General features: G+C 39.4%; 1 protein-coding gene across 1 annotated transcript in view; it reads left to right on the top strand.

Moving 5' to 3' along the window:
* Positions 1-491: 491 nt before the first annotated feature.
* LOC142312620 (alpha-2-macroglobulin-like) overlaps positions 492-13053 on the top strand; it is a 179558-nt gene continuing 166996 nt past the window's right edge. The window contains exons 1-3 of the mRNA XM_075351615.1: positions 492-559; positions 4858-5038; positions 5663-5822. Coding sequence (XP_075207730.1) covers positions 492-559; positions 4858-5038; positions 5663-5822 — 409 coding nt within the window. The remainder of the gene's footprint in view (positions 560-4857; positions 5039-5662; positions 5823-13053) is intronic.

Raw genomic sequence — 13053 nt, 5'->3', positions numbered from 1 at the left:
GCGGTTCGCCAGCCAGAGCGACGTTGCAGAGCAGGCATGTGCGTGTGACGCTGCCATAGCGATAATGTTCGCTACAGCAGCGATCACACAATATCGCACGTACGACGGGGGCTGGTGCTATCGCGCTCGACATCGCTAGCCGATGCTAGCGATGCCGCAGCGTGTAAAGCCCGCTTTTGACTACTCTGGGTCTATGTCCTGTCCATCTCCAGCCCTTTGTAAACTAGGACAGAAAACAAACTGAAACTACAATCATCTGTATGAGCCATTCTGCTGTTAGCCGTCAGTGAGTTAAAAAGTTTAAAGCTTAAATATTAAATAAGTCCAAAATCTTTATTAGACCAATCAGTGCTTAATAAATATTTGCTGTTCTAGGCTCCTGTACAATGTCCATGGTGTGTGTACTTCTAAAAGTTTGTAAGTGGGAGTAAAGACGATATAAAATGTAGAAAAAGTCCCACATAGAAATCACTGCCCTTTCCATTTCCACAATGGGGCACTGGAGCTTCTGTTTTGGGTTAGTCTTATTGCAGACTTTTGGGGTGTTGGACGCAAAGCTGTAAGTACAATAGTTGATATTTACATTGTATTACATATAATTTTATATTGTAGTCCTATAATAAACTAACAAACACAATTGACGTGAAGGGATAAAAACATACAAAAAAAATGAATGTTAAAATATGTTGACACTTCTCAAGTATGAAAACACATTTATCATTAGATATGTTTACAGAGAAATGCACTGCTAATCCCATTCATCACTAGTGATTTTTTTGTGCTTAAAGGGAATCTGTCACCAGGTTTTTGCTGCCCCATCTGAGAGCAGCATAATGTAGAGATAGAGACCCTGATTCCAGTGATGTGTCACTTACTGAGCTGTTTGCTGTCATTTTGATAAAATCAATGTTTTCTCTGCTGCAGATGTAGCAGTAATACAGAGCAGCATGCCAAGTAGTCGTGTAATGATAATCTGCTGCTAATTAATCAGTGATTTTATCAAAACTACACTAAGCAGCCCATTAAGTGACACACCACTGGAACCAGGTTCTCTGCCCCTACATTATGCTGCTCTCAGATTAGGTGTTGAAAACTTAATGACAGATTCCCTTTAATGGAGTTGTCCGGGACCTTAACATTGATGACACATCCTTATGATAGGGCCCTCGCCAATCAGTGGATCCCGCTGACACAATGCTCAGTTGCAGACCTGCACAGCACAGCTCCATCAAATGTGTAGTGGTCATGGCTGGGTACTGCACATCCGCCCCCTATTGATTCAAATAGGAGGTGGATATGCAATAGCCAGCCTTGGCCGTTATACATTACATGGAGCTGTGCTGTGCAACTCTGCAACTGAGTTTGTTCCAGCTGGTGACAGCGGCATCGGGAACACGTGATCAGCGGATGTGCTGGGTATTGCACCCTCACTGATCAAGAATAGGTCATCAATGTTAAGACTCCCAAACAACCCCTTTGATGGGTTCAGCATTTCGCTGATACTAATTCATTGTATACACTGTGTTCCAAATTATTATGCAAAAAGAGTTTAGGAGTGAAAAGGTCAGACATTTTTTGTTTGTCATGTAAACTCCTTGATGGTGGTGTGTGTCAGGGCTCTTTATATCACTGAAAGCAATTGCAGATACCTGTGCACATTAGTTTGGCCGGTGTGTCCAAATAAAGGCAAGACTACTTAAGAAGGCTGTTCCACATTATTAAGTAGCCTACATTTTTTGCCAAAATGGGAAAGAAAAAGGATGTGTCTGCTGCTGAGAAGCAACAAATTGTGGAGTATTTAGGTCAAGGCATGACCACAATCAACATTGCCAAGACACTTCATCATGATCATCGCACAATCAAGACGTATGTTGCTGATTCACAGCACACGCGTGTGCGTGCTGATAAGGAAAAAATGAGGACTCTTTCCAACAGGCAATTGCGTCAGGTTAAAGAGCAGCTGCTAAAATGCCTTCTCATGGCAGCAGACAAGTTTTTGAAGCTGCTGGTGCCTCCAACGTCCCCCGAATAACAAGATGCAGGGTCCTTCAGAGGTTTGCAGCTGTGCGTAAGCCATCCTGTCGCCACCTCTATCCACTGCACACAAGCAGAAACGGCACCAGTGGCCAAACCATACATGAAGACTGACTTCCTAACTGTTTTGTTCACCGATGAGTGCCGCGCAACACTCGATGGTCCAGATGGATGGAGTGGAGGATGGCTGGTTGATGGACACCCCATGAAAACATGGCTAAGGCGCCAACAAGGAGGAGGTGGAGTAATGTTTTGGGCTGGAATCATGGGGAGAGAGATTGTCGGCCCCTTTAGGATCCCTGAAGGGGTAAAGATGAACTCCATAATCTATGTGGAGTTTCTAAAACAGCACTTCCTGCCATGGTTCAGGAGGAAAAACCGTGCATTCCGCAGCAAGATCATTTTCATGCATAATAATGCACCGTCTCATGCTGCAAATAACCCATCTGCATCTCTGGCTGCTATGGGCATAAAAGAGGACAAACTTATGGTGTGGCCACCATCTTCCCCTGACCTCAACCCCATTGAGGACCTCTGGAGCATCATCAAAAGGAGTGTCTATGATGGCGGGAGGCAGTTCACATCTAAGCAACAGCTCTGGGTGGGTATTCTGTCCACATGCAAAACAATTGAAGCCCAAACCATCCAAAAACTGACAAATTCAATGGACAAGAGAGTTCAGAAGCTTCTTTCGAACAAGGGGTCCTATGTGGAAATGTAACATCACCTAGAATTAAGTTTTGACTTGATTTCATTTTGTAATAAGCTGATAATGCTTAGAATTTCACAATTGACCATTTTGTTTTTGAAAATAAAAAGGTTGAAAACTCTGCTGTGCATAATAATTTGGAACATGCATTTTGAGTGTACTTTGAGTGTTTATTATTTTTAAAAATATACTGTTTTCATTCGCAGTTTGATCAAAACCATTTCAATTATACTCGAATAGTAGATGACTGGAAAATAACAATGACTGCAATTCATAAAGTTAATTTAGGAAAATATGAAAAAATATTTTTTTCATAATAATTTGGAACACAGTGTATAGTCCTGTGATCGAAGGTGCAAAGATTGTTGTTGCATAAATGTACAATACAGCAAGTACAGGTAAGAAACATTTAGCAGCTATTCAAATCCCATTGGTAATGAGCGCCATCTCTTCCTCCTACTTAATCCCTCTCCTCATGATAACTGTCAAGCTTAGTAAGAAGGAGCAAAACAAAAGATAAGCAAATTTATTCAAAATTATTCAATTTCACTATGAATTTTGAGCAAATATTGAATGCTTTGCGACTCACTTTAGGCCATGTGCTACACATATAGTTTAATGAGACAATCCTACTGCAAATGCACAAATTATAATGTTTCAGTCCTAGACCTTGGACCTTCATCAGAAGGCAACTGATTGCTGTATATATGGAAGATCCAGGAAGTAAAGTGCAGAAGAATAGCAACATTAGTTGCACGTGCACAGCTCCACTGCCATCGCTATTCTTCTGCGCCTTCCTTAATTGGTGTTCCAAATCTATAGCAATCAGTTTCCTTCTGATGAAGGTCCGAGGTCTAGGACCGAAACGTTAGAAGGCACAGTAATTCCCATGTGTCCTAAGATGCTCTAGCTTTTCTGTTTTCTACTATAATCTAATACTCTTTCTAATGATAACCACTTATCAAAAAAAGGAGACTTGGATATTAAAATTGAAAGCTTTATATTAATTATTAATATCACAAAATCAAATATATTAGTTAGCATGGTAAGTTAAATCCAAATAAATGATAAGGTGCTTAGCGCATGTATCAGTATAGTAAACCCAATAATATTTTAGGCAGCGATAATAAGAAACAAACTGAGCAATTCATATTGCATAAGGTATCCTGTACAAAGCATGTAATATAGTAACTCTCATGCCGACTACAACTGAAAATATTCCCCGGATTTGTGTTTTCCTTTACCAAGAATCAGCAAAAACATTGGTGCATGCTCTCATCATCTCCCGCCTCGACTACTGCAAGTGCCTGCTCTGTAGCCTATCTTCCAACACTCTTGCACCTCTCCAATCTATCCTAAACTCTGCGGCCCGATTAATCCACCTGTCCCCTCGTTATTCCCTGGCCTTGCCACTCTGCCAATCCCGTCACTGGCTTCCCATTGCCCAAAGACTCTAGTTTAAAACAATAACCATGACATACAAAGCCGTCCAGAACCTGTCTCCTCGCTACATCTGTGACCTAGTCTCCTAGTACTTACCTGCACGCAACCTCAGATCCTCACAAGATCTCCTTCTCTACTCCTCTCTTATCTCCTCTTCCCACAATCGCATCCAAGATTTCTCCCGTGCCTCCCCCATTCTCCGGTACGCTCTACCCCAGCATATCAGACTCTCGCCTACCGTGGAAAGCTCCAAAAGGAACCTGAAGACCCACCTCTTCCAACAAGCCTACAACCTACAATAACCCTCAGTCCAGTAGACCACTGCATAACCAGCTCTGTCCTCACCTATTGTACACTCACCCATTCCCCGTAGACTGTGAGCCCTCGCGGGCAGGGTCCTCTCTCCTCTTGTACCAGTCTGTTATTGTAATGTTCATCATTGTCGTACTTGTTTTTTATGTATACCCTTTTCACTTGTAAAGCGTCATGGAATATATGGCGCTGTAATAATAAATAATAATTTCCAGTGAGAGAAATCCATGCAGTTTACACAAAAATGTATAGCAATGCAAGAGATCAGTGAGTTTACCACAAATGGTCTATTACGTTACGTATATACCGGGCTCCCCTTGATTCTAATGATATCCCATCTTCCATATCATCCTTTCCAGACACTATGCCATCATCTTCCCATCAGAGTTACATAGCCAGCGCTCAGAAACCATTTGTATACAAATGGAGAATGCTGAAGGAGAGACCAACGTGAAAATATCGCTGAACCTGGGAAACAAGGACACCACACTGGTAGAAAAAGAATTCCTCCAAGACACATTTACATGTGTCAACTTTCAGGTAAAAGAGAGCAACAAGCACAGGGGTGCATGGCAGCAGAAAGATGCACATTGCTTCATGAATTTGATGTCTCACTGTTTATCAATATTACCTGCAAGTTTTGATAAATCAGGACAAATATGTTCATTTATAGTTATATTAAACTCAACGGCATCACTTATGGTTAATGTTTGATACATTTTTAAAGCATCATTCCAGCAGGGGTTTTTACCAGCACTGGAGTGGTGCATTAAATCTAAGCCCCCTGTCATATACTCACCTTGCGACGTCTTCACCGTTTATCAACACCGCTCCAGTTACGTGGCTCTATCTTGTGATTGGAACTTCTGACTAGCTGAAAGTCAGACGTTACGTCACGTGATCTCAATGCATCTCTGAGATACAGAATGAGGTGTGACCTGTGGCTGCTCTATGAAACACTGGAGATGCCAGCAGGTCACAAATTGACGGAGCCGCAGCGATAGAAGATGAAGCAGCCGAAAGGTGAGTATAAGACAGGGGACTTAGATATAAACCACCTCTCCAGAGGGTAAATAAAAAAAACACTACAAAATACTGGAGTGGTGCTTTAACAAATCTGTTAGTTGCTTTCCTTTCTTGTCCATATTAATTTTCTTTTTCTAGGTTCCCATTCCAGAAGAAGATGTATCTGTCGGAACATTAACTCTCTCCATTAACAGTTCAGGAGAATTAGTTACCAACACTAGTAAAGTTCTTGTAAAGAAGCCGCTCTCCAAAACTTTGGTCCAGACAGACAAAGCTGTGTACAAGCCTGGACAACCTGGTAAGAAAATGTAAAGGGAACCTGTCTCCAGATTTGGTGATTGTAAGCTGCGGCCACCACCAGTAAACCCTTATATACAGCATTCTAGAATGCAGTATATCAAATATGGAACTGGAGGAAAACAGGTTTAACACCGCGCTTGAAGACCACGGACATCAGTGTTGAACACACAATTCTTTTCTTTTATTTCATTTCATTCCTACGCGTTTCGGAGACCACAACTGCCTCCTTCTTCAGGGAAAAGAATTTTACAGAAACCAAGGAGGAGCCCTTAAAAAGGATGTACAGAAAAAAAGAGAAAAAAGAGGGATCTCTGGCTATGACGTCAGTTCACTGTGTGCTACAGAGCAATGACTCATTGCCACGTGGAGTAAAGCCGCATTACATGGCCCTTACAAGAATTGAATAAAATACATATTGATACATTTAGCCCAAACAGAACATTCATAATCAAAGATTATAGCAATAAGAGATTCAGAAAAAAATGAATTTTAAGTAAAAAAGAAAAACAAAAAGAAAAACAAAAAGAAAGGGGGGTAAAAATATATATACAACTGATAGTGATGTTTGACACGAACCCAGAGTAGAGAGGCCGTGAGATTGACCGGCCATCTCACTAACATTGTACTAACAGAGGGGTTTAATGGTGCCTCATAATTAGCTACAAGAACCATTAAAAACCAAGTGCAAATAACATGCACTAGGCAAAAATCAGCAAATAGAACGGAGCATATATTATATTTGCAAGTAGGACGAATAATAACATTATTTTTATTATTATTAAATATCAAATATCAAACTTTTTAATTGCCCAATTTTAATTAATTATATATGAGTGAAGTGCACTTGAATTGGAGCGACTAATAAGAAGGATCCTTTGTGATGAAACAGGAGGAACAACAGAGGAATAGTGTTGTGCGCATATATAAGAATAGAGACAAATTCTCTTAATGAGAAGAGGTGAAAGGAGTTCAAATCGTGGGAAAAATTGCAAAGCGCAGGCGCGCTTCACATGGAAAGTAGCAAGCTTCTCACATCTCAAGGTTAAGAAAGTTCAGAAGCGTGGGAACTAGCTATAGTGCGCGTTCGTGCAACCAGTGACAATAAAGGATTTTAACACATAAATCCATGTAATCATGCCGTGGAGAAGGAAAGACAACATATCACGGATGAAATACTCAGGGAAGTGTGAAGCGGGATCAAGCCCGACAGTGCTGAGAAGAACAAAGGGTAGTTCATTTTAATCTGACAAGGCATCCTAATCTCTCTCATAATTAGTGTGCCGAAAAAAACTAATCTTAACACTGGAAAGCAAGGAAAGGGAGAAGGATAGTTTAAAAACAATAATACATTATTTGAAACACGTAGTAATATAGGCAAGAAAATGAATTAATAAAAAATGGATAAAAATAATGGATAAAAATAAGACCATATGTGCGATATGCACGGGGATTGATGACAAAACATATGTTATCAATATGTCTTTAGTAACATGAAAAAAGAGAGGGGGGGGTTATAAAATATCTAAACTGGCAATTATAGCAACATTTATGACATAAATATATTAAATATTTGTATGGATATAAAAATATAAAAACAGTCTATCAGAGAAAAAAATGATGTAAAAATATGTATATATAAAAAATTTCATATATTAAGTATATAAAGGATATATGAACGAATAAACATAAGAAGCAATCATTATGATTCTAAATATCATAAAACATCATAAAAGCACATTCCCATAAATTAATAAAATAAATCAGTAATCTCATTGAGGCCAAAAGGTTTGAGAGTATTTAATCTGTGTATCCAGTAGGTGTCCTTTCTACTGAGCGTTTCTGCCCTATTGTTGGCATTAAGGGGGACGTGCTCAATGGGCGTGATTTTAAAATCTGGATTTTTATTGTGTGCAATAGTGCAATGTTTAGACAACCCATGCTTTAGAAAGCCAATTTTGATATTGTGGCGATGGGAGTTGACTCTATTGTGGAGTTCCTGACTGGTCCGACCTACATACTGCTTCCCACATTTGCAGTCCACCAGATACACCACATAATCGGACTGACATGTCAAATGATCTCTTATTGGGAAATTCTCAGAGAAACGTGGAGCACTGAAAGTGGTCCTCCCGTGGCAAATGTTTTTGCAACACAAACATTTTTTTGACCCACATCTAAAAGCTCCCCCTATGGTAGGAGTATTCCTATTTTGGTTAGGTGTTACTGTTCTGAGTCTACTGGGGGCAACTATGGTTTTGATAGTCGGTGCTCGTTTGAAGGTGACACCAGGATCTGAGGGTAAAATGGAGCTAAGAAAGGGATCTTTTTGCAGGATAGACCAATGCTTAGATAGAGTATCCCTTATGATTAAATTATCCTTACTAAAGGTTGTAATGAAATTGAGTGCAAATCCATCTGTCATTTTACCCTTTGTTGAATCCAAGGGAACCTTTCTCCCTTTAATGAGATCTGACTGTTTGAGTCTAGCAGTCTCCTGGTAGGCTCTCCGGACCAAAGAACCAGGGTATCTTTTCTCTGAAAAACGTCCCCTCAATATATCTACTTGATCTCTAAAATCAGTGTCACGCGAACAATTTCTCCTAATCCTCTTGTATTGATTAAGGGGAATATTTTGTAACCATTTGGCATAATGCTCACTTCCAAAGTGTATATAGGCATTAGCATCTACTTTCTTAAAGAAAGTCTTAGTGAGGATTTTTTCATTGTCATGAAAAATTGTTAGGTCTAAGAAGTTGATCTCTTTATCGCATATAGAAGCTGCAAAGTCCAAACCCCAGTCATTATTATTCAGTTCATCTAGGAAAGTTCTGATATCTGAGTGGTCACTATCCCAGATTATAAAGAGGTCATCAATGAACCTTTTATACAGGATAAGGCCACTCTCATGTGAGCCACTATCAATAAATAGTAATTCAAATAGCCCCATAAACAAATTAGCATAGGAGCATGCGGCTTTAGAGCCCATAGCTGTACCGATATGCTGATGATACAATTTTCCCAAGAAAGTAAAAAAATTATTGTGAAGAATAAAGTGCATACTTTCAAAAAGAAAGTTTTTTTGGAGGGGAGGAAACCTGTTATCATCCTCCAGAAAAAAAGAAAAAGCTGACAGGCCCAAATGGTGGCGAATATTTGAATATAATGATGCTATATCAATTGAAACAAAAATATAGGATTTTTTCCATGTGATTTCATTTAAAAATTCTACCAAATGGGCTGAGTCTCTAAGATGACTCTTAAGGTTCCTGACATGTGGCTGCATTAATAGATCCACATAGTGGGCTAAATTCGCTGTAAGGGAGTTTATGCCAGAAATGATAGGCCTCCCAGGTGGATTAAGTAGATTTTTATGAACTTTCGGGAGATGGTAAAAAAAGGATAATGGCGAATTATTCACCTGGAGGAACTTCTTTTCAGCTAGACTCAGCATATTAGCATCAACTGCACTTTGGATTAGAACCTTATAAGATACAACAGCTTGATCATATTTCTCTTTACTGACAACTTCATAATATAAGGGGTCCGATAGGATTCTGAGAGCTTCTTTAATGTAGTCTGCCCTATTCTGGATAACTATTCCTCCACCTTTATCAGCTGCTCGGATTACTATATCGCTATTATTTTTGAGACTATTTAGGGCTTTCTTTTCTATATGTGACAGGTTGTGCTTAAAAAATTTTTTCCGATTGACTGCTATTTTCAGATCCGCCAATACTAGGTCGCAGAAAGTTTTTATAAAATGACCTTGGCTGGCTATAGGATAAAACTTCGATTTGGCTTTAACCGCAGTATGACTGTAAGGAGTTGTTTCTGGGAGATTGACAAAGTTAGTGTCGTTTTTTAATAAAAAATGCCTTTTCAGGGTTAATTTTCTGACATACTTTTGAACATCCAAGAAGAGATCAAAATCCTTTGACCTATATGATGGACAAAAAGACAAGCCCTTATTCAGAACTTGGATTTCACCCTTGCTTAAGACATGGTCAGAGAGGTTAAAAATGTTATTGGTAGTGACGGTCTCTTTTGATGTAGTACCAACACAGATCACATTGTTTACACTGTTGGATCTGCTTAGACATTCTTTTTTTCTTTTTTGTTTGCATTTGGAGCCTGCTCTGACTCCTCTGCACTGTTTTTTCTTTTTTTGGTTGATGACCGCGGGACTAAAAAATCAGTTATTAAATTAGTCTTTTGGATTTTCACCGATGGTAGAAAAGGTACTGACGGCTGGGACATGTTAGTATTATCAATAATGATTTTTTCAGGCTCTATGGATACATTTTTAGGGACTACTAGTGTTGGTGAACCAGATGAAAGGGTACAGTCATCATGCACAGATAAATTTAATAAATCAATAAAATCACCATCTTGCGATGTGGTAAGGACCTTTTCTTCTTGTTCGATGAGGGCTCTTTCCTTTCTAATTTTTTCTATTTGGAGTCTAATTCTAGCCAGATGAGCCCGTGTTTCCTCCGGGTTCAGGGAGGCCGGGTTCACCGGTAGGGAATTTGTGTAGTCTCTGGAGGTAGAGGGTTGAGCTGCGGAAGTTGTCACTACTATCTTACTTTCATTAGACACATTGACCTGCTGGAAGACTTCATCCGCCAGCAAATCAATCTTATCAGGCTGTCTAATGGGTTTACTGAGGTCAGTCTCCCCATTGGCAGCTGATGGTCTTTCTGAAATGCTACTGGAAACTCCAGTGATGTTCTGATGGCTATTATTTGGTTTATGAAATTTACTATTAATGAAGCTTTTTCTATTATTGAAATTATTGCTAGAAGAAGAGCTAAAACTCCTATGTGTATTTCTTCTAGGAGGGAGGGGGGGAATTGAACCCTCACTGGGAGGGTGAGATTTGGCTTTATTCTTATCATGCCTATCCCTTTGGAGCTTTTTCGATTTTCTCATGATCGTGTCATGCTCCAGCTGCAGGAGACGAGTATTAAGCCCGGAGTTCAAATATTTATAGTCCGGGTGCAAACAAAACTTGGAAAGTTCACTATTAAGCTCAGTTATACTTTTAAGCAAAGTTATACTTTGGAGGATCTTATGAAAGAAGAGTTGCGTTACAGCCTGGATGCCAGGTTTTTATTGATATACCTGGATGAAGGACTTTGCCCTAAAGGTTTGCAGATTGGACGTGAATCACCTTTTCCGCAGGACCAAGTTTTCACAGCCAAATGGAGCAACCTGTTTAAGGACTGTATGAAAGGTATGTTGCTTTGCCTTCATGATAAAAGAACTAACATTGCCATTCATGCTAACATTCAGCTCAAAAAATCACTGAGCTTAATAGTGAACTTTCCAAGTTTCGTTTGCACCCGGACTATAAATATTTGAACTCCGGGCTTAATACTCGTCTCCTGCAGCTGGAGCATGACACGATCATGAGAAAATCGAAAAAGCTCCAAAGGGATAGGCATGATAAGAATAAAGCCAAATCTCACCCTCCTAGTGAGGGTTCAATTCCCCCCTCCCTCCTAGAAGAAATACACATAGGAGTTTTAGCTCTTCTTCTAGCAATAATTTCAATAATAGAAAAAGCTTCATTAATAGTAAATTTCATAAACCAAATAATAGCCATCAGAACATCACTGGAGTTTCCAGTAGCATTTCAGAAAGACCATCGGCTGCCAATGGGGAGACTGACCTCAGTAAACCCATTAGACAGCCTGATAAGATTGATTTGCTGGCGGATGAAGTCTTCCAGCAGGTCAATGTGTCTAATGAAAGTAAGATGGTAGTGACAACTTCCACAGCTCAACCCTCTACCTCCAGAGACTACACAAATTCCCTACCGGTGAACCCGGCCTCCCTGAACCCGGAGGAAACACGGGCTCATCTGGCTAGAATTAGACTCCAAATAGAAAAAATTAGAAAGGAAAGAGCCCTCATCGAACAAGAAGAAAAGGTCCTTACCACATCGCAAGATGGTGATTTTATTGATTTATTAAATTTATCTGTGCATGATTACTGTACCCTTTCATCTGGTTCACCAACACTAGTAGTCCCTAAAAATGTATCCATAGAGCCTGAAAAAATCATTATTGATAATACTAACATGTCCCAGCCGTCAGTACCTTTTCTACCATCGGTGAAAATCCAAAAGACTAATTTAATAACTGATTTTTTAGTCCCGCGGTCATCAACCAAAAAAAGAAAAAACAGTGCAGAGGAGTCAGAGCAGGCTCCAAATGCAAACAAAAAAGAAAAAAAGAATGTCTAAGAAGATCCAACAGTGTAAACAATGTGATCTGTGTTGGTACTACATCAAAAGAGACCATCACTACCAATAACATTTTTAACCTCTCTGACCATGTCTTAAGCAAGGGTGAAATCCAAGTTCTGAATAAGGGCTTGTCTTTTTGTCCATCGTATAGGTCAAAGGATTTTGATCTCTTCTTGGATGTTCAAAAGTATGTCAGAAAATTAACCCTGAAAAGGCATTTTTTATTAAAAAACGACACTAACTTTGTCAATCTCCCAGAAACAACTCCTTACTGTCATACTGCGGTTAAAGCCAAATCGAAGTTTTATCCTATAGCCAGCCAAGGTCATTTTATAAAAACTTTCTGCGACCTAGTATTGGCGGATCTGAAAATAGCAGTCAATCGGAAAACATTTTTTAAGCACAACCTGTCACATATAGAAAAGAAAGCCCTAAATAGTCTCAAAAATAATAGCGATATAGTAATCCGAGCAGCTGATAAAGGTGGAGGAATAGTTATCCAGAATAGGGCAGACTACATTAAAGAAGCTCTCAGAATCCTATCGGACCCCTTATATTATGAAGTTGTCAGTAAAGAGAAATATGATCAAGCTGTTGTATCTTATAAGGTTCTAATCCAAAGTGCAGTTGATGCTAATATGCTGAGTCTAGCTGAAAAGAAGTTCCTCCAGGTGAATAATTCGCCATTATCCTTTTTTTACCATCTCCCGAAAGTTCATAAAAATCTACTTAATCCACCTGGGAGGCCTATTATTTCTGGCATAAACTCCCTTACAGCGAATTTAGCCCACTATGTGGATCTATTAATGCAGCCACATGTCAGGAACCTTAAGAGTCATCTTAGAGACTCAGCCCATTTGGTAGAATTTTTAAATGAAATCACATGGAAAAAATCCTATATTTTTGTTTCAATCGATATAGCATCATTATATTCAAATATTCGCCACCATTTGGGCCTGTCAGCTTTTTCTTTTTT

This window comes from Anomaloglossus baeobatrachus, chromosome 5, assembly GCF_048569485.1.
Source record: "Anomaloglossus baeobatrachus isolate aAnoBae1 chromosome 5, aAnoBae1.hap1, whole genome shotgun sequence".
Classification (NCBI taxonomy): Eukaryota; Metazoa; Chordata; class Amphibia; order Anura; family Aromobatidae; genus Anomaloglossus; species Anomaloglossus baeobatrachus.
This window is presented reverse-complemented; position numbering and strand designations above follow the sequence as displayed.